This window comes from Calypte anna, chromosome 1 (assembly GCF_003957555.1).
Source record: "Calypte anna isolate BGI_N300 chromosome 1, bCalAnn1_v1.p, whole genome shotgun sequence".
In the NCBI taxonomy this organism is placed as follows: Eukaryota; Metazoa; Chordata; class Aves; order Apodiformes; family Trochilidae; genus Calypte; species Calypte anna.
The window spans coordinates 194,957,604-194,979,974 of NC_044244.1; the positions used below are offsets into that span (position 1 = coordinate 194,957,604).

Genomic DNA, 22,371 nt, shown 5'->3' on the forward strand with positions numbered 1-22,371 from the left:
TGATCAAAAAATCATAAATGAGGAAAAACTACTCATGGCACAGGGAAGCAAGCATGATTTCTAACCTCCTGTGAAGAGGCAAGTGGTACAAGTCCTATCCCCACAGGCAGTGAATGCACATTAATATTATGGGACTGCTACAAAAGGAACCTCTTCCAAAGATGCCATTAAGCCTGCTAAGACAGTACCAGGCTCCTACACAACCCTAGAGGATATCCTGGTTTTGTAAATTCAGCTTGAATTTACACAAAAATTGAGTAGCTAAAAAAACCAAAAAAACCCAAACCCAAACAACAAACTGGTGTGTTAAAGTGGAGAGGAAAACATGATGTCAAGGGATCCAAGGCACATCTTTGCTGTGGCAATTTTTCAGCTGTTCTCCCTGATCAAAAAATCATAAATGAGGAAAAACTACTCATGGCACAGGGAAGCAAGCATGATTTCTAACCTGTGACATAGGCAAGTGGTACAAGTGAGGCAAGTGGTGAAGTTGAGGCAAGTGGTACAAGTGAAGAGGCAAGTGGTACAAGTCCTATCCCCACAGGCAGTGGATGCATATTAATATTTTGTGGTTGCTACAAAAGGAACCTCTTCCAAAGATGCCATTAAGCCTGCTAAGACAGTACCAACCAGGCTCCTACATAACCCTAGAGGATATCCTGGTTTTGTAAATTCAGCTTGAATTTACACAAACTGAAATCGAGTAGATAAAAAAAACAAAAAAACCCAAACCCAAACAACAAACTGGTGTGTTAAAGTGGAGAGGAAAACATGATGCTAAGGGATCCAAGGCACATCTTTGCTGTGGCAATTTTTCAGCTGTTCTCCCTGATCAAAAAATCATAAATGAGGAAAAACTACTCATGGCACAGGGAAGCAAGCATGATTTCTAACCTCCTGTGAAGAGGCAAGTGGTACAAGTCCTATCCCCACAGGCAGTGAATGCACATTAATATTTTGGGACTGCTACAAAAGGAACCTCTTCCAAAGATGCCATTAAGCCTGCTAAGACAGTACCAGGCTCCTACACAACCCTAGAGGATATCCTGGTTTTTAAATTCAGCTTCAATTAACACAAAGTGAAATCGAGTAGCTAAAAAAACCCAACAAAACAAACCCAAACCCAACCAACAAACTGGTGTGTTAAAGTGGAGAGGAAAACATGATGCTAAGGGATCCAAGGCACATCTTGATGTCAGATCCTGGTTTCACAACATCTGCTAATGGAAAGGACAAGGACTCCTGAAGCCCTCCTGCTGGCACACACCTTAGCCCACAGCCAGGGTCACCTGGTTACACTTGCCACATGATGAAACCCACGTGAAATATGAGGTCAAATGCTAAAAGACAACATCCATGAAACCATTCTAGTTTTTCAGGGCAGCAAGTAGAGGAGGATAGCACTATGACAGGCAGCAACACTGATGAAAGAAGAAAGAAAAGGCAAATTGGGCTTGCCTTCCATCTTCCTCCCAGCTATAAAATCCCGTAAAACATTCCACAAGAGCAGCAGAGTTTAAAACAAAGATTAGGTCCTTAAAAAAACCAAGATTTACCTGATGGAATACAGGCTCTTTCAAATTTAAGTAAACCTGAAAAGATCAAAAAAAAAAAGAGAGATAATTTGCAACAGAGAACTATCATAGCATTAGTCATCTCAGTATTGCTAAGACTTGTTAAGAATCAAGACACGAGTGTCTCTCCAAGCACTGTTAAAGTGGATTAAACATTTGAATTTTCCTTTGGCACAGCCTGAGGTCTTAACTATGGAATTATTTTGAAATAAGAAGCACAAATAGGGACATTAACTTCTCTTCATTTAATAGAGTTGCAACACAAAAAAAAAAAAAAATTAAGATGCAGAAATTACCAGATACATTCTCCATATGCAAGAAAATGTACTGTACTTTGATCTGCTGTTATTAATGGTTCTGACAATGCTTTAGCATTTCAGTTCCTTTTACAAAAAGCTAGCAGTGCTTTCTATTGTTAACAGAGTTAATTTAATTTCTGCTTTTGAAGCAAGAAGGGCACTAGATCTTAGGCATACCATGCCACAAGTATAAAAAAGTTTTAGGAGGCACAAAAGAGAACAGGCAAGTATTCTGAAGGGAGAAAACAACCTATAATCCTTATTTTTTCAGAGACCTATTTATCAATAAAAATCATGAAGATGATTCCACCTGTGGTTGACAGCCAGTAAAAATATCATTTTATTCATAAAGAGAACACACTGCACTGAGAAAGGGCACCAAGTTAGCCAGGACACAGTTAAAATATTTCCCCATTTTTTCACAGCTAGGTTTCCTTCTTATTCTGGCTGCTGTTTTAAAACACCAGTCAAAAAACCTAGACTGTGTACCACAGATTTTTTCAGTCTGTTGAACAGGATTATTCTCATTTCTGTAGAAGAACTGAGGAATGCAGCTTCTCCAAGGTCTCAGAACAAGTCAACAGTGACTGTTTTCCTCATATTCCTATTCTAGCAACTGGATTACTGTTTCTCTTCTTCATTTATGCTACACAATGCTTTCAATAGAAAGGTTTTGGGTTCCTCTGGCCAGCAAAACTTCCTCAACAAAAGAGTAATTTGTCCTTCTTGACTGGAAGTGACAGGGATTCAGTACTGGCTCTATAATATTCCTTCACTGTCAACCTACAGGTAAAAAAATCTCATATTAGAATAAGTTACTTACTATGGTGACTACGAAGCTGTATGTTATTAACAAGAAAAGCAGTGGATAATTGACTGTATTCTTGTGCTTGAAACATTCATACCTGGAAGAGAACATAAAGGAGAGTGGTAAGATTTATCAGCATAAAAAGGATGCATTTTTTGAGGTATGCTATCACAGAACTTGTGAGAAAATTGATCCAAAGGAGTCTCAGGCCTTTCAAGAAATTGTAGCTCCTCCAATAAAGATGCAAAATTTTAATTTTTTTATTAAAAAAAAAATCACACTTTTATCAATAAGTGATTTTTTTTTAAATCTAGTGCAAAAAACCCCAATAAGCTCACATAAAAAAAAATAATCTTGTCAATAGAAAGTGAGAAGCAGAAACATTTTCAGAAGGTGCTTAAGGGGTAATAATGGATAGCAAATTAGAAATAAGTTTTAAATGCAATGCAGCTGCTAAAAAACATAACATCTGTGAGCCAGAGGCAACGTGGGAAAGGGACTGCCTTACAAAACAGGGAGCTCTAGACATTTGGTAAAATGCAGATTGTTTATGGCCTTATTACAGTCACAGTGCAGTAAATTTTCTAGATTGGGTACTGGTAGAAGTGGAAAGTGAAAACCAGCTAATTGCTCCCAGTATGTGAAACAACTAATTAAAATTGGCTTCACAATCCCTGTGCTATGCTTCAGTCACAGTTGTGATGGAATTACAAAGATAAATTCAGATCCTATCATCTCCATCAGCAAAAAGATCCAAAAACCCCCAACAAAAATTAACTTTGAGAAGCACAAAATCATTAGGGCTGGAGGAAGTTCTCCAGATCAATCCTATGTTAGGTCTTCACTAGATTATTTGTTTATTAATTTTTGGAAAAAGGCACTACTGAGGGTGAATAAAAGGGAAGAAAGCAAACACATGCAGGAATATCTGGGGGGAAAAAATGTACAAGGCAGCACATTGCAAAACCTTGCAAAATGGTTTGCCAAAGTAATCCCAGAGCTTGGGAGGCAGCAAGGCTGGATGATGTAAAAGGGAAAGTCCTGTGCAGATCCTGCACCTACTTTCAAGAAAGCCAAAATGATTATTAAAGGCTTAACTGAAACATTAGCTTGTTCTTCAGAACATTTTAATTACTACCAACCATACATACACAGAATCTTACTACAGCTAGAAATGTAGTAAGAGATTTCAGTGCTGTTGAAGGTAAAAGAGTAACCAGTGCACAAAAGAAGCAGAATTATTTTTTCAGAGAGATTTTTATAGCCATTTCTCATTCATTTCCCCAACTCTATTCAAGTCAGATAAAATAAATGTAACAGGAATTTCAAAGAGCTACAATGGAAATATTCCCACTGATGGAGGCATTATGATTCTGGTCCTGACTCTGCACAAATCATACTAATGTATGAATCATAAACTGAGGGTAATTTCCACAGATGTAGGACTAGATTTTAGTCCTACAGTGCCCCATCTCCAATGCAAGCCACCAATAACCTTCACTAAAGATCTTCTCATTTTGAATGGCTGAATATTCAATATGCTCAAAAGCAAAGAGACTTTTTTTTTTTTTTGTCTGCAGCAAGTCAGTTTATCATGTGGATTTACAAGTGACAGAACAAATCATGTTAAATTCAGGCAAGAAAATGCCAAATTACAGTATCATTGCATCTGCCAATGCTCCATTGCTCCCCAAATTAAATGAGGAAAAACACCTTGGCATGGCATTAAGCTGTCATGCATGTTCCAAGACACTCTCTATAAAATAGGTGCTCAACTCTTCATCAAATCTTTTTTCTTTAATTTTCCAGTTGAGTGGAAAACAGGCTTAGCCAGAAAGCTGAAATTTACATTTGGAGTCAATAGAAATACAGCTCAATTAAATGGCAGTGTTGATCTATCATCTGGGAGGTGTTACTGAAGTTGATTTTATTATGCCTGCTGTTTATGTGCCAAGTAGCAGTGAGCTCTGCTTGTAGATTACACAAAGTCTTTAACAAGAGGTTTTGTTTTCTTTTCTTGCTAAACAAACACTGGTAAAATATTTCTAAATTAGCAAAAATTAGGACTAAAGCCAACCTGGGGCTCTAATGGCCAAGTTGTAATGCTGTACTGCTAGCAAAACTGAGATGCCACTGAAATCAGCTGCAGCTTCAGTGCCAGCCTCACTATATAAGAGATTTGGCTTCCCAGATTCTCAGTTTCCAAAGTTAATAATTCATAAATATTCAGGGAAAATAAAACATTTAACAAATACTTACAGGCAGTAGACAAACACACAACAACTGTATATCATTGGCAGTTCGTCCAACAGCTAAAAAAGCAGAGACATCAAAATATGAAAACTACTTTTAACTCACACACCTGTGTAATTAAGGAAAGAGAAATCTTAAGAACAGTTTTTAAATCATTCTTGGCTTGTCAAATCCTATTCAACTCCTTAAAGCTTGCTGCATTAATAAGCATATTACTCTGAAGCTTTTGAATATTACATTTCATAAGAAGCCCAGACCTTCAAAGAATCATGCAATTTTTACTGTTCATACCTCCTGAAAGATAAGAATTAGTTTTCTCAGGTCAGATTAAGACCACCCCCTTTACAGCCTGCTCAACATACCCAGCAGCATTTATTATTTCTATACAAACTTCACAGAGAAACTGAAAATAAATATTTTCCATAACATAAAATAGAACTTTAGCCCATTAGGAAATACCTTGTGCTTGCATGTTGATTTCCTAATTTTGGAAATTCCTTACATTGTTTTAATTCACAGAGACAGGGTTTGGTTTGGTTTTTTTTCATTGGTTGGTTGCTTTTTTGGGGGGTTCTTGTGATTTTTTCCCCCCCAAATTATGACTGCCATCTAATGTTTTCTTCTCTTAAATAGCAGAATGTCATGCTACAGATAAAAAGAGTTTTCTTCCAGAATTTGATACCTTAATGGAGCTAGAATTAAAAAAGTAAGCACAAGAAAGGTGATTTCTCAAGAACAGATATGCTCAAAATTGCCATTTATTTATCATTAGAGGGGAAAAAAATAAGAATCATAGCATCAATTTCTTCTAGACCTTTTCTCATCAAAGAACATGAACAAATTTCTGCTCATAAATATATAAACTTACCTCCTCTTAGGAGGGACTGAAAATCATGAAAATGCAAAAGCAAACAAATGGATCAATGAAGACTCCTTCTGATTTCTAACATGTCAAGCAAATGTTAATAGTTGGGCATTTTAGAACTGTTAGACCAGGTTTGAATCTTTCCTAAGAAAATGAACTGGATGCAAACAAGACTTTGAGCTTTTTCATCACTCAAAAGGTGGTTGATGGCCATTCCTGTACAGAAATGACCATCCTACCACTGCTACAAAGTACTTAAGGAGTTCAAAACCATTTTTTTCTGAATAATGAGATAAAGAGCAGCAGCAGCTTGCACAAAAGCCACTCTGACTCTGTTTGTTTTGGGAGAATTTTCCTAACTGAAAATTTGAAAGTGATTTAGTTCTTTACAGAAGAGAGCTGGATCATTCTTAGTGTCAGCTCTTTGGGGTTTTGGTCCCAGAAACTTCAGGAAATGTTTCACAATCCTGACTACCTGCCACTGAAGGTCTTGCTTCTTCTTGGAGCCAGTTCCAAAAGCTGATCCAGCACACAAGTAACCTTGCACAAAAAGGTGGAAATCCCTGAATACTCAGTAAGTAGCACAAAGAAAAGCAACAGGAACACAGAGGTGGCAGCTGAAGCTAAGGGGTGTGTTAGGTGGCACCTTGCCATCACACACTGTTTTATCTTTGCTGTGATGCCTTAAAGAAGAGAAAACAGAAGCAATAGCTGAATTCAGCTCTGTACCAAGAGTTATTATCTGTAAATTCAGTGATATGCTTTACCAAGTCTGCTAGGAATTAGCTGCAGGATTGATGCATGCATCTCTAAAGGAGCAAGTCAGTTAAAGCCTCAGAAGAAAGAAGGGGGAAAAAAAAGAGCAAGAAATACAATATAGTAATTAAAAAAAAAAAATTGGACAGCTGATTACAGTCTTAAGTTTGTATGCTGGCAGCATCTCAGGGAGAGAGCTGTAACATCAAAGAGCCTCTCAAAATACCCTGTTAAGAAACTGCTTGCAGAAGACAATGCACAAGTATCCACAAGAATTAATGCTTCCAGAAATACTGTCAATGCCATGTCTGAACATGTCTGAAGGATGGAGAAACATGGAGAGAATGAAACTCAGGGAGCTGATTTCAGTGGTTAAAGGAACACTTTGGATTCTTGAGAAATGCACAATCAAGCAGATTCCCATAAAAATAAGAGAAAAAGAAATTGCTGCTGAAGTATTCTAAATAACTTTCAAGTTTTCACATTTCTTTTAATTAACCCATCTGAATTGACCATTTACAGTATTATGATTGTGAAACACATGTAAAAAAAAAAAAAGAAATCTCTTTAAGAGTTATCAGTGCTGACTTTTAATCAGAACAAGAGAGCAAGTGAACAAAAAACCCCATTATTTACTGGTTGAACTGTTTCCTCTGTGGTGATTTGTGAGCCAGCAATCAGAGTAACTATGAGCCACTTGCAGATCTTATTTGGCTGCCAAATAACAAGTGTACTTTGTCTCACATGAAGCCTTTTACACCACTTGGAAAGATGATGCAAGACATCCCTACTTCCCACTCATCAGCCTCTGCTCCCACCCTTTACTTCCCATACTCCATGGGGCCCCATAATTGTTCTGATGCACCAGAACTACATGGATAGCAGCTTCAAAGTGATTTGGATTAAAATAGCTTCTACAAACACATAAAAAAAAACCCCAAAACAAACAATCCCAAAAAACCAACCAACCAAAAAAACCCCCCAAAAGCCCAAAACAAACCAAAACAAAAAGTCACCCAAAAGTCCCACATAAGAATGTTTTAAGCCAGGCTCATTATCATGATCTGGGTTTCAAGGTGCCCTTGCTCACTCATCAGTGAGTTTCACCATGACTCCTCACATCAGTGTGAGAATGAGGATTTGAAACACTGAAAGGGTTAGGAAGAAATAGCTGAAGGATGAGAGATTAAAAGGTAGAGATTCAAGGAGGTTTCACCACTGAAGAGAATATAAGTAATTCACACTCAGTTTGGGAGGAAGTGGTGAAATGGATCCAGAAATCCCCTTTCTAATGCCAAGAAAAGCTCCAAATATCCTGTGGGGCAACAGGGTGCTCTGTGGAGGCTGAGTTTCCAGCACATGCCAGAGATATAAAACTAAAGCATTTTGGAGGCAAACTCAATATTGTAAATTCAGTTCAAGCTCAAGACACTTTTGGTGTAGACACATGGAGTGTCCTAGGTCGCCTTATGATTAGCAGAACTCCAGGACCCAATTCAGTTGCCACAGCACAGGTGCCTGATGCCATCTGAGATGCTCTGTCTCCTCCAATACATGCACCCAAGATTAGAGGATGTGACACAGGGGTCTAAGAAACCTACACATTTGTGGGATGGCACCTGGAGGGCAGATAGAACACTCATGGGGTCTAAAATGGCACTGAACACCTATATAAAGTAATATTATTCAAGTGAAGGCTGCCATGGACTTTACTGTATCTCCACTGACTGTGGGTGGGAATGCAGACTTCAAGGATATTTTTAAATGCAGGTTTCTTAGTTCTGAACTGTACCCTGGCTTTGATTCAAAGGTGAATTCCCTTCATCTTCTCAGACCTGAAACAGGACAAGAGGACAAAATTCCTTGTGTCCCTTCAGAAAATGGAGTATACCAGGAGGAAATGTTTAGTGCTTTGTTACAGAATGCCTTCAGCCTGAGAATAAGAGTGAGGAAAAGACTCAGCTCTTGCTACTTAGAAGATACTAACTTCAGTATTAATGCTACAGGTACATTTAGATAAATAAAAAACAGAAGAGAAAACATTAAGATGAGAAAAAAGATACAAGAAAAAGCAGTAACTCATCTGTAAAGATAACAATTTGAGTAAAAAGACAGCTTGATTTCCCATAGGATAAAGTGTCTTCTGCCAACATAAGCAAGTGATGATAGCTCTTATTTTAAATGCAAGTATAGATCCCTGTATATCTATTGGTGGAAAACAGCTAATGAAACATGACCTGTGCTGTTCTTTTGGTGTTTTCATCTAGTCAAGAAATGGCAATATGACTATGTAGTGAGATACACAGTTATTTCTCAATACTCACCTGCATTTCATACTTCAAGGTCATGTGGAAGCACCAAGATCCCAATCCCACAGCTGAAAAGAAATCAAAAAACCTATGGTTAACATAAAAGTCTCCATGTAAAACTTTGAGGTGCATCAATTTAAATGCATGAACTTCAGAACATTTCAGGGACACATCCACAGTTTTCCACAACCTTCTACTTTACATTCTGGTCACCAGTGATGTGCTGGAATTAACAATTTTTGGGGCCAGGTGTCCTCTTTCCCTCAACTCAATATTGTGTCCAAGGAACTGCTGTAATCTCAGTGAGGATAAGACTGGAGGGAACTCTGAATGACTGGATCATCATAATTCTATTTCTCTTTTTTTTCATTTTAATGTAATTAAGATTTATCTGTCCTAATCATTCTATAACACAGAGATTAATTCAGCTGCTAGTACTCCTGAAAGCCCATAATATTTCTATTTACTGTTCAGTTTTAAAATCTAAATTTTAAGAGGAGCTTTTTGTCAGCTCTAGAAGCAGCAATGAATTGCTACTAAACCTCAGAAATTCAGGGTAAGGAAAGAAAACCCAAGCAGGAGAGATTTGCTTTGTAAATGAGATCACCATTTCCAAGCCTTCTCTTTGGAAGCTCATCCTTCTATGTAATGATTTTTATTTGGTATACTTTATTTTTAAACCATTAATTTACTCCTGAAATTAATTTGAGATCTATACTTTGCCAATAAACAGGGTTTTTTTCAGGTCGACAAGGACAATGTTTCTTAGAAGTTAGATTTAGAGCAGAACTGATACAGTATTTAATGCATAATTCATTACTTGGAATTGCTCTCAGTTTAACACTTTCATTAAGCATCAGCTCATTTTTATTTGGTGAGAACCAGCCCATTAATGCAATGTTTTTGTCTTCCTTCAAGAAATTATGTTTTACCTTTCAGAGAAAGCCAAGTCCTTTGCACTTGAGGTTTGCTCCATGGGTAGAGCTGCTCTGCTTTGCTGCAGGGGCAGCACCTTTTCTACTACTGCACCAAGCCATGGTCAGACCCCTGGCCAATAAATTGTGGCAAATGATTGCCTAGGCAGCTGATTGATGTGTCTGGAGATTTTGCTTTAGATTTACTAGCCTAGAATTGTGATGATTACATGTACTCAATGAAATGAATCATCTAAGTGTGGAACTTGAAGATAGGACTGTAATGCACCTCCATTTAAAAATGGATTATCAAATATTTTCACATAATTAATTCTCTGGGAAAATGAAGCCTGGCTGTCTACAAGAATATAAACAATTGCAGGTGCTTTGCTAAGTTCTGGCTAAATTGTCTTGCTTCTGAAGAATCTTTCCAAGAAATAACCAACAATTGGCTTTCATCTCCATTGAGTTCTTAATGAGAAATTCTCAGGGTCATTTTTCTCTGTACACAGGAAATACAACATTTACTGTTCACTCTGAACAAAAAACCCACCAACATGTCAATCATCATTAAAACATGATCATAATTAACATCATATTAACATCATTAAGCCACTTTCCTGGCTGTCACAGTGATTCCTGTATCTTCATGATACAAACTTACAATCTGTTCCAAGTGTAATTTTCAGACAGGGGCAAAATCATTGCATAAGAAATTTCACCTGATTTTAAATGAATAACATGTGTTGTTAGGGTGCTTTTGTTGTTGTTTTGGGGTGAGGTTTTTTGGGTTGTTTTTTTTTGGGGGGGTGGTGGTGGTTAATGTTATTGATGTTAATAAATCTCAATAATTAATTACTGAGCTCCTCCCTTTCCTCCTATATGACTGGAAGCAGATATTCCTGCCAGAGGGGGGCCACAGAGATGATCCAGGGGCTGCTATGAGGAGAGGCTGAGGGACCTGGGATTGTTCAGCCTGAAGAAGACTCCAGGGGGGCCTTAGAGCTCCTTCCATCACCTGAAGGGAACCTACAGGAAGGCTGGAGAGGGACTTTGCATTAGTGTCCAGTGATAGCACAAGGGGAAATGAATTTAAACTGAAGGAGAATAGATTTAGACTGGATCTTAGGAAGAAGTTCTTCAGTATGAGGGTGGTGAGACTCTGGAACACCTTGCTCAGAGGAGTTGGGGATTTCCCCTCCCTGGAGGTGTTCAAGATCAGGTTGGATGAGGCCTTGGGCAACCTTGCCTGGATGAGAGGTGTCCCTACCCATGTCAGGGATATTAGAGTAGGAGATCTCTAAGCTCCCTTCCAACCTCAGCCACTCCATGATTCTGTGATTTTTCCTTTCCAGCTTTTGGAAAAATTAAGACTGCTGCAGATATTAGTGTTTCAGGTCATTAATCCCTTTACTACAATTCATTCTAAAACAAATTAAACCAAACCAAGCCAAAATGCTCTTGCTTCTGTGTAATGATCACACTTTCTTTGATTATGAAATTTTACAATGCATTGAAGAAGGATGCTTTAGCTGTGTTGTGTAGCAATAAAACAGTTATCTGAAACAAGAAATGTTTACAGGCACTCATTAAATGGTCCTTCCTAAAATAAAAACCTCTCCTGGAAATGGCTGTGAGACTGCTTGCTGCAATCTTGACAGAACTGATGAACACAGTCAAGTCTGTCTGGTATTGAAGTGCAGTCAGCAAGAAAGCCAGGATGGTGGATGGAGTAACTAAATTATTCATCAGGTGACACACTCCCTCTCAAGACTGCACAGACAACATTTTCTTAAATGCTGTTTTGGTTACTATGCACAGTTGCATCTTTTTGTAGAGATAGTTTAAATGAAGACTGAAGCTCAAAACTACAGATCTTTATATATCCTATTTATATCTGTTTCTTGTGGGAGGATAACTTAAAAAGGTAGGTTTTACATTGCAGGGAACTTAAAAATATTTTGCATCTAGACACTGAATGAGCTGAGAAACAATTTTCTATGTTAGGCATATGTTATATCTCAACACAAAACTGCAAAAAGCTTCATGAACCCATACAAAAAAAGAAGGAAATTGCATTAAGAGATGATGATGTGAACGACAGCAGCTGAAGAATGGGTAACTGATGAGCTTCAGCAGAAGGGAACTAATGGTTAACACTACACTCACTGGGCCAAGAGCTGTGCTTGTCAGAGCTGCTGTCTCCTGGCTTAGTGTAGGGTTAGTGTTTGGTGCTGAAAACACTAAAGAGTCCAAAAACAAAAGATCTATCACATGTCAAGCATCCCAAGGAAATCTTTATTTCAACTGCTCTACCCAGAACACTTGACCTTTCTGGCACACTTGAAGCATAACTTGCAAAATCAGAAAGGGGTTTGATGTCTGTTTGTCTCCAGTAAACACTGGATTAATTTTTAAGCTCAAACATCTTCACAAGTAGCTTCCACCTGCAGTTCTGCTGGAATGCAGCTGTCTTTAGCTACACCTCTCACCATGCAGCTTCAGAACCAAGACACTTTCACAGAATATTTCCTTCTCCAAACCATTGCTGCAAGGAGGCATTCTGCCAGCTCTCTACTTGTGAACACAATCCCTGCAGTTCCAGCACAGAAGCATAATCCAGAGAAGCAAATCTCCCACACAGCCACTAACAAACTGAGCCATAGATTTACTCCTTATCTTGTAAGCAGTAGTTAGAGTTTTCATTTTGGGTGTTTCCTTTTGGGATGGAGCTTAACTCACTGAAAGCTGTGTACAGGTTGGGAAATTTGAACACCATCTGAAGTAATGCTATTTCCTCTCTAGCTACTGTACCCATTTCTCACAGATACCACTATCACTCCACATTTTTACATCAATGAAATTCTCAAGTGACACAGTTCTTTCAGTGTGCTTCACCACTGTAAAAGACTTTAAGGCAATATCCCTGCTAGAAATAATCTAATACTATACATGAGTTCCAGCTCCACATATGAATGATGTAAGCCCTCTGGATTTGAACCCTAGAAGGATACCAACATCCCCTATGAATTTTTTAATAGTTTTAGTAAGAATCAGAGTATAACATAATCAGTGATAATTCATTTAGATAGAAGACTATCCATCAGCTTTCAAAATTGTTTTCATAAGCCTCAGGCTTTTATAGAAAAAACCATTCATTAGGATTTCATAGATGTGACTTGAATTTAAACTGTACAAACCCTGCAGGAATACATTCTGAAGGAAAGATGCTCCAGATTCACACACTTTTTCTGGGTATCTGGATGTGAACTAGGTGTTTAAGCTTCCACTAAAAAGAATGATATTATAAAGAGTAATTCATCTGTCCAGATATAATAAGGCTGAGCCAAATGTGGGAGGACAGAGCCTTCTGCACATGGTTCAGATGTTTGATTCTGGAGCTGACTGACATCTGTTGTTTCTTACAGTGGTAGAACTGGTAATGGCTTTGAGTGGAAGGGGGTAGATTTAGGCTAGACTTTAGAAAGAAATTCTTCAGTGGTGAAGCACTGAAACAGGTTGTCCAGAGAAGCTGAGAATGCCTCCTCCCTGGAAGTCTTGAAGGCCAGGTTGGATGGGGCTTGGAGCATCCTGGTCCAGTGGGAGGTGTCCCTGCACATGGAACTATATGATCTTTAAGGTCCCTTCTAACCCAAACCATTCTATGAACTGAAGATGAACAGCAACATCCTGCATTGTAAAAAGCCAAAGAATGGACCAAAATGATGAAGCAGAATTAAATGAACAATTGTTACTGCATTATTTTGCTCTGTACTGCTTTCTCCCCACAGCACAAGAGACAGGAGAGACCTTGGTAACTCCAGGGATACAGCTCTGCAAGTGAACTCCATTCCTAGACACTAAAATCTAACTGTCTGTGCTAGTGAATTGTTAGAATAGTCTGTGGGTGAATCTGTCCTGGTCCAAATAGCACTTTCCATGAGCTGCTCCCTGGCACAGCCCAGCAGCCAGAAGACTCCAGGGCCCTTGTCCAGCAGGGAATTTGTATGCAGTCACCTTGGTTTGGAGGCTAAGACAGACACAGGCTGCTCCATGTTACTGAGATTCAGCACTCAGGAATGTTCCTCTGGCTGCTAGGCAGGAATAAAGGAATTAACTTTGACTGAAGGGCTTCTAGGAATTATTTTTACGGATTGAGGCTTTCACTGAAAATGAAGTTTAGTTCTTTACAAGTTCCTATGGCTATAACTAACACTGACAACTTTTTCCATTTTTTTTTTTCCTCTCTCCACTTTGGCTCAGTTTGAATGATTGAGCCCTATTATATAGGCCAAGGGAACAGAAAACAGAACAATCCTTCCAAATTTCATGTAAAGCATCTAATAAAAAGTACAGCCCTCTACTGATTTTGCTTTTTCTTTTCTTGGGTTCAAAACACTTATTTTTATTTTTTTTTTTAATCGGGACTTTTACCTTTTATTTATTCTTTATCATTTTAGAAAATGAATCATTTGCAGGAATTATGAGGAAATGACATATGGTAGAACCTGACACAATAGTACAGCATCAAAAGGAACCATCCAAAACCAACTGCTTCTTCTTTAAATTACTGTCAGTAATTTAAATTACTGACAGTCCCACCAACTTCATGAGAAGCAAGATCCTAAAATAATTGCTTAGGATTATTCTTCATAATTTATAGGCCTATTAAATAGTTCCCTAAAGCCTAAAAATCCTATCCAGCTCCTACTGAGTTAATTGACAACATGCTTTTTGAGCTGAAAGGCAGCAGAAATAGGAGCTGAGAACAGTGTGCTATATCTCAAAGAACTTGCTGTAAAGTGCAACTCGGTCTCAGCATCACCATGAACAAGGAAATTTATTTAAACTGTTAGTTAGAAAGCCCCCTTTTTGTCCTGCCAACTTTGGATCTTAGCATCTATGTGAAAGGAACAGTGCTTCCCTAATTCAAAATGCTTTGGGTTCAAAGAGGGAATAAATGTCAACAACAGAAATCGTGGGGTATAAAAAGTGAAGCATTGAACGTGGTGTGGTAAAACACAAAGGAAGTGACAATCAGCTAAATGTCTGGAAGCATGCAAAAGAAACAGCTGATTTGAATCAAAACAATGTCTAGAAACAACACTTCTAATGTTCTTAAATGCTAAGAGATTTAATTTTAAGGTCCCTTTGACAGCTGCCTTTTACTTCTTGTGAAGAAGCAGTAATGATTCAAACGTTTTATAACCTAACAAAGTGCCCTTCCTTCCACCCCCATCTTCATAGCAAAATTGTTTAAGAATTTCTACTTTAACAAAAGAGTCCTTAGATAGTACTAGCTAGGAGCTCTGCTGTATGGTTTTTAATCAAGCATGGTTCCTGAAGTGAGATCAGAAGTCTATGTTAAATTCACTCTCTCTTTACAGGTTCTGTCTCTTCTTGTTTGTTCCAAATTAAGTAGGTAGCATGAAATCTGTTAAATAAAATTACTGCAAGGGAAAGAATTCTCTCTGGTTCTTTCTTACAAAAAGAAATTTCTGTACCTTTATTTCTACTTTATTATGCTTCTAATTCAGTCACATAGACAGAAAGAATGGCATAATTCCTGGCACATTCCAACTATGTTTAAAATTCTGTTTATCTTCTCATTTGTTTTTTTAGTCTGTAGTTGAACTCATGTTAAGAGGTTTGTGATTCCAAACCATCTTGTTCCTGTTTTTTTTTCTGAAAAACTGTAAAGCTTTCTATATTCCTTCACACCTTTCAACTGTAACAGAATAATTCAGCATTACAAATACCAAAGCACAGGCAAAACAGAAGATAAATGCTTTTGGGAGAGATGTTTCCTGTTAGGTTCCAGCATATAAGATTAAAATGAAGTTGTGCAAGTATTTATCACTTCAGACAGAGTCAAAGGCAGCCCAGTCCAGATGAGCAGAACCCAGCTGGAACCTGGGGCTGCCCTACAGTACTCCTGTCAAAAATACTGGCTGAGCTCCCCTTCATCAACACCAAGAAGAGGATAGAACTGAAGAGCATGGTATTTATTGTGAGCAAAGAAAGAGTTTTTACTTTCAAAAAAGAAAACATTTTAAACATTAGCAGTATTTGGGAGATGTCCACTCAGGGCAGTCTTGGTGTGACTTTCTGCCCTGGTTTGGGCCAGGATAAAGGTGATTTTCTGTCTTGTACTTCTGCTTTTAGCTAAGTCTCCTTAAGTATTTGCACTTGCTGAAATTAACAGCAAGTTTCTCAGACAGTGTGTGCTTCTAGGACTGATAACACTTGATGTTTATAGTTACTGCTAGAGACTGGTGTGCAGAGCCAGGGACACTGCTCAGCTCTGAGAACATTTTACCATCCAGGAGGATAAAGAGGTCCCACCTGCAGCCTCCTTTGGGGAGGAACGGACAAGATAGATGCCAGAACTGACCAAACAGAGGATTCCATCCCATACACATCATTCTCAGTATAAATTTGAGGGAACACGAGGGATTTCTGGATTTCCTGCTTCCCTTCCTTCACCCGGCATCCTGGGAGGATCCCATCCATTCCTCTGCCTGTGCTCCTGATCCATCCCAGCCTGAATCTGTGTGTTCCTGCCTCCAGCTCCCAACTGCTGCTGACTCCAGGATTCCAGCCTGGACTTTCCCAGGGCTGCCCTGCAGCCTCAGTGGTGACGTGAGAGTTATTGGGGGAGAGGAGGGAGAGAAGTGGTATCCATTTTCCTGTATATTTGTATAGATTTAGTAACTTTTCCTATTTATCATTACTGTTTCATTAAAGTTGTGTAGTTTAGTCTCCAACCCATCAGTCTCTCTCCCTTATTCTCTCTCCTTTCTTTATCAAGGAGAGAGAGATTAATAGAGAGCAGCTGTTACTCGGTTTAATTGCCAGGCCAGTGTTAAACCCTGACACTTTCTAATATTCTGGTCAGCTAGTGGCATACTTTGACCATGAAGTGTCACCCACAGAGGCAGTCACAGCTTAAAGTGATGACAATCTCAAACACAGTTTTACTTTTTGTTGTTGCTGTTGCTTTTTGTTTAGAAAGAATGGCATTATAGATACTTCCATTCAAGAGAGTCAACTTCCAAACATACATACACTCTTTCACTGTCTTTTTAAAAGGAAACTCTGACCTTCTTCCTACCAAACTGTATTATACTGAGACAAAAATGGTAAATTACTCAAGCCCATAAAAAGCCTACAAATGGCTATCTGGATATTATTTAGACAACATCCAAAGTTGTGCATTGTTGCTGGTTGTTTTTCACAAGGATCAGGGAAGCTGAAATAACTGAAAAACCATGAAGTTTTACCTATTTAATTGCCATCAAGAGTACAGTTAGCATATGGATATGGGATTTTTGACAGTTTATCTAAACATATTAGTATGCCAATCTTAAAAGTAACATTTACAATCAATCAAATCTCTTAACACTGGGAAAGACAGGCTCTACAGAGAGAGCTGCTATAGCAAACACAGAAACCCTGTGAAACACAGAAATGCTCTGAAATCTATCTCAAGACCCAACTGCCAAATTGCCCCTCTCTTAAGGAAGTCTTCTAATTGCATAACTGATGTTTTAAAGGCAGTTCTTTTCTGGACTTTGCTATTTTAGAAAAAACAGGTTGTCCTAAAGTTCATTTCTACATGAACATCATGTTGTGCTTCCATCCTTGCTAAACTTCCCAGATATGGTGGCAGTTAGGCCATTGGGTGATACATGACAAAAGAGGAATGAAAGCAAATTCCAACTCATGAAAGAATGCTTTTGCACTTCCTTCAAGATCATTTCTTGTACTACTGTTCCAAACAAATGTCACCAAAAAATTCATATAGTGTGAAACTGTTTGGAAATAGGGCATACAAGGTGTGTTCTGTAAATCATCATGAAAGGATACAGTAAGCTAAGATGCACTGAGCAGTATTTAAAGCCAGAAAAGGATCACTGTAAAATCTCATAATGCTATTCAGTGAATTCCAGCTTCACATTCATCAAAAAAATACCAGTTTTCTGTAAACATTAACATGTATAGCAAGTTGAGGTTTATGCTTCCCAAACATAATATTTGGATTTAACTCCTTGGTTTATTAATATCTGGATATTGTTCATTGCACATCTGAGCTTTCTTAATAATGAAAGAGCAAATTAAGTTTTACACATACCTGTCAGACACAAGTAAGCTGCTAAATATCTTTTTTCAAGGCCATCTTTGTAGGTCTGAATCGCACCATAGATTGGAGGTAGAATGAAAATCAGGTTACTCAAAGTGTTCCCTGTGGGACAGAAAGCAAAAGGAGAGGTTAAGAATTGACTACTATGCACTTTAAATAAAGAAATTGTTATTAATTCATTTGTTAAAGGCACATTCAACCGTTTTCATCCAGAAAATTTCATTTTTTCAGAAGCTCTCTTCTGCTTTCACACCTAACACAAAGCTCAGTTTTGGTAAAACATGGTAAACTACTTAAAGGCTAAAAATACTCTAAGTCATCTTTTTTTTAAACATAAATTAGTAATTTATTTCTATCCATATAACTAAAACGTTTGGCTGAGATGATGCTTACTTTCTTGGCAAGGTTTAAATAAGGAAATAAGTTTACCTTGAGTGCACAGCTCATGAATTAAAACCTGATTCTTTAAGAAGATACAAATCCAAAATAGTTCAAGCCTGATATTTTAAAAGAGCTTTTTGTTTGTCTGTTTGTTTTTTAAAATTTTTACTTTATTTTTTTAAAGCTATTCTTGGAACTCTGTCCTCCACACTCTCTACAGATCCTTTAAGGTCAGTGAGTGACTTGTCCTCAAAATGAAACCAGAGGGATCTTTGCTCTTACTGCTCCAGCGACTGCACACATGCAGAACAAGCTGGATGCTGCTGCCTCACAGATCCCCCTGTAACACCAAACACCCTAAGATGGATTCTCAAGTTAGAAGCCACTAAACATCACCAGGACAAGCGACTGCCACAGGTCACCAAGAGTCTGAGCTTCAACAAGGTACCATTGCTCTCCATCCCTCCTGTTGAAGCTGGAATGCAAGGTTAAAAAATGACAGAGGGTGTGGAGACCAGAGGGGACAAATGGCTCTCCCAGCACTGAAGATAAATCATAGAATCTCAAACTGGTTTTGGTTGGAATGGACTTTAAAAGATTATCTAGTTCCAACCCCCTGCCATGGGCAGGGAAACCTCCCACTACCCCAGATTGCTCAAAGCCCCATCCAATCTTGCTAGGAAGGCATCTCTTTTTTTTTTTTTTTTTAATTTTCTTTAAGACTCCTCTTCTAACTTGCTTTAGATGGGTTTTACCAACTCTCCTGCCCTGTGAAAACGAAACAGAAGCCTAAGGCAATTCCTCAGCAGAAGGGCTGCAGATTCAGCTTTTCAGTCTAACAACAAAACAAAATCTTGAGACTAAACCGTATGTAATGGGAATAAAACAGCAAGCAATTTGGGGAAAAAAGGGGAAAATCTCTTAAAAAAGACAGAATGTTGTTTACATAAATTAAACTGCACACTTTCACATGCCATCAGTTAAATACATATAAAACTGAAACTTCCAAATATCTCAATGAAGACTAAAATCTATGAGGCTATAGAGGAAAAAAAAACCCCAAAACAAAACAAAAACAACAAAACAACAACAAAACCCCAAAAACCTCTTTCTGCCTTTCTTATTCAGCAGAAAATTTCAGAAAAGTTCTATTTTCTAAAATGAAGAACAAGAGTGAACAGACCATGTCTGAATCACTCCCCTTATTCCTGCACTTATTTTTTCAGGAGTCCTCCTTATCAAATCATCTCAGACTGGTTTGGGTTGGAAGGGACCTTCCAGCTCCTCCAGTTCCAACCCCTCTGCATGGGCAGGGACCCCTCCCACAGCTCAGGTTGCTCCAAGCCCCATCCAACCTGGGCTGAGACATTTCCAGGGATGAGGCATCCACAACTTATCTGGGCAACCTGTTCTAGTGTTTCACCACCCTCAGAGTGCAGAATCCTCTCACAGTAAAGAAGCAGCTAAGATCCATCTTAGAGAATCAAGTGAAAACGACCAAACTGTGATCATCCCATCCCACACTAGAACAGCACCTTGGGTGACAAAAATCCATACTGCAGAGGTTTACAGAAAATGTAAACCTAAATGGAAAAATGGTTATCTCAGGAGGCATGAAGCAGAAGTGCACCTAGTTAGATTTAATCAGTTAGTTCTTGTAGATTCAAAGCTCAGTTTGAGACAGCCTTCCAAAACCACATCTGTTTATCAGACCTTCTTTAAATCAGTTTCCTATTGATTTAACATCACCTTCTGCACAGTCATGAATTTTCACCAAGCTGTAAGAAGCAAACCAGAGATATGCCCTTACTCTTCTGTAGTGAAGTTCCTCCATGTAAAAGAAGCTCAACAGAAATCAAAACAGCTCTGCAAAGATGTACAAGATTGTATCAATATAAAAGGCTTTTTTCATGCTTGAACTCTTCAAGGAATTATTAACCTTTTACCACATTCCCACAGTGCTGCAAGGGGCAGTGATTCCCTTTCAGTGTAGACTAAATTTGGAAGGAATCCACTAAAACTCAGCATTGTGTGGTCCACTGACCATTACCACATCCTCCCACAAATCATGTCAAGATGACAGCCAGTCTCAAAAAGCAGAGTAAAAGCTATGTAGTCTGGATACTGAATCTTCTGCTTTCCAAAACCAGCTCTCAACTATGCCCATTTTCAAGAGAAATTATTGGAGATTATAGAAATGTCACTGCTCCAAGTCACTTTGTTATGAAACTGGCCCAAACCTGGCAAAAATTCAAATATAAAAATGCTGAACAAAAGAGACACCACGATGTTTACCCCAAACTAGGAAGGCTTGAGAAGAGCTGCAGTAAGATAACATACTTCAGATGGATGTAAGAATGCAGAAAAGAGATTATTCTGTAGGAAGGGGAAGGTTTCAGCACTTCCTGTGAAGTTGTAACTCTGTTAAATAACTGAACATTCGCACGCACTTAATCTAGGACCATCTTGGTGAGAGAGGAAATACCATAGGCCTAATCTAGCTGTAAATTCCTGCCACTCCTTCTCTGCACTTTTTGGCCCTCATTATACAGAACATTTAGCACAGGGTATAGGCAAGTCTGTCTGCAAAACATAATGTCCTGGTTTGGGCCAGGATAAAGGTGATTTTCTGTCTTTTACTTTTTGCTTTTAGCTAAGTCTCTTGTAAGTAGTTGCACTTGCTGAAATTAACAGCAAGTTTCTCAGACAGTGTGTGCTTCTAGGACTGATAACACTTGATGTTTATAGTTACTGCTAGAGACTGGTGTGCAGAGCCAAGGACACTGCTCAGCTCTGAGGAAAACATTTTACCCTCCAGAAGGAGTAAAGAGATCCCACCTGAGCCCTCCTTTGGGGAGGAACAGACAAGATAGATGCCAGAATTGACCAAACAGAGTATTCCATCCCATATACGTCACACTCAATATAAATTTGAGGCATCACAAGGGCCGAGCCAGATTTCTGGATTTCCTGATCTCCTGCTTCCCTTCCTTCACCTGGCATCCTGGAAGGATTCCGTCCATTCCTCTGCCTGTGCTCCTGATCCGTGCCAGCCCATATCTGTGTGTTCCTGCCTCCAGTTCCCGACTGTTGCCGACTCCAGGATTCCAGCCTGGACTTTCCCAGGGCTGCCCTGCAGCCTCAGTGGTGACGTGAGAGTTATTGGGGGAGAGGAGGGAGAGAAGTGGTATCCATTTTCCTGTATATTTGTATAGATTTAGTAATTTTTCCTATTTATCATTACTGTTTCATTAAAGTTGTGTAGTTTAGTTTCCAACCCATCAGTCTCTCTCCTTTATTCTCTCCCCTTTCTCTATCAAGGAGAGAGAGATTAATAGAGAGTACCTGTTATTCGGTTTAATTGCCGGGCCAGTGTTAAACCGTGACAGATTTCTTGGCGCCCAACGTGGGGCCAGGATCCATACTTATTACTGAAAGTTGTGCACATATTTTAAAAAGGGAAATGGGGGTGGGGGAACAATGAAGTCCTCTGGTGTGCTGCTAGCAAAATTATTTCTTCCAAGAAGAAAAACTACAAGGCCTCTTTCAAACCCAAGGTCCCTAAGATTGCAGATTTCATAAAAATCTAGCTGTTCTTTACAGGATTATCTTCACAAAGAGTAGCTTATAAATTCATTAAAAGGGAATTTTTTATTAATTCCATTAAAAAATGGCAGGGAGATATGCACAGAGATTAGCAAACAACAGCAAAGAAGAAAAAGATGACACAACTCAGACCCATAAGACAATTAAGAAACACGGATGTGAAACAAATTTTGAGGGAATATGGAAGATATGGAAGCTGAAAATGGAAAAAAAGAAAGTTAAAATCGTCAATAAACCTAAACTCTTTTTCATCAGATCTTTTTTCTTTAAATGGAAGGAAAAAAATAATGTAAATGTCCCTGGGAAAAGCAGAGACTGAAGAATTTTCAGCTAAGTCACAAAGCAGAAGGTATGCAGTATAATTAAAGAAGAAATTCATGGCTATGCCTGTAGAAATATATTATATAAAAATGAGATTATTGCATGTGGATGAATTTAGGCTTAACTCTGCAGACCATGCATA

At 38.5% G+C, this 22,371-nt stretch overlaps 1 protein-coding gene across 1 annotated transcript in view; it reads right to left on the minus strand.

Moving 5' to 3' along the window:
• The window catches only part of ACER3 (alkaline ceramidase 3), a 66,132-nt gene that overhangs the window by 24,461 nt on the left and 19,300 nt on the right, over window positions 1-22,371 (minus strand). Inside the window, exons 2-6 of the mRNA XM_030449413.1 lie at window positions 17,913-18,023; window positions 8,880-8,932; window positions 4,941-4,993; window positions 2,697-2,778; window positions 1,557-1,592 (exon numbers count right to left, since the gene is read on the minus strand). Coding sequence (XP_030305273.1) covers window positions 1,557-1,592; window positions 2,697-2,778; window positions 4,941-4,993; window positions 8,880-8,932; window positions 17,913-18,023 — 335 coding nt within the window. The remainder of the gene's footprint in view (window positions 1-1,556; window positions 1,593-2,696; window positions 2,779-4,940; window positions 4,994-8,879; window positions 8,933-17,912; window positions 18,024-22,371) is intronic.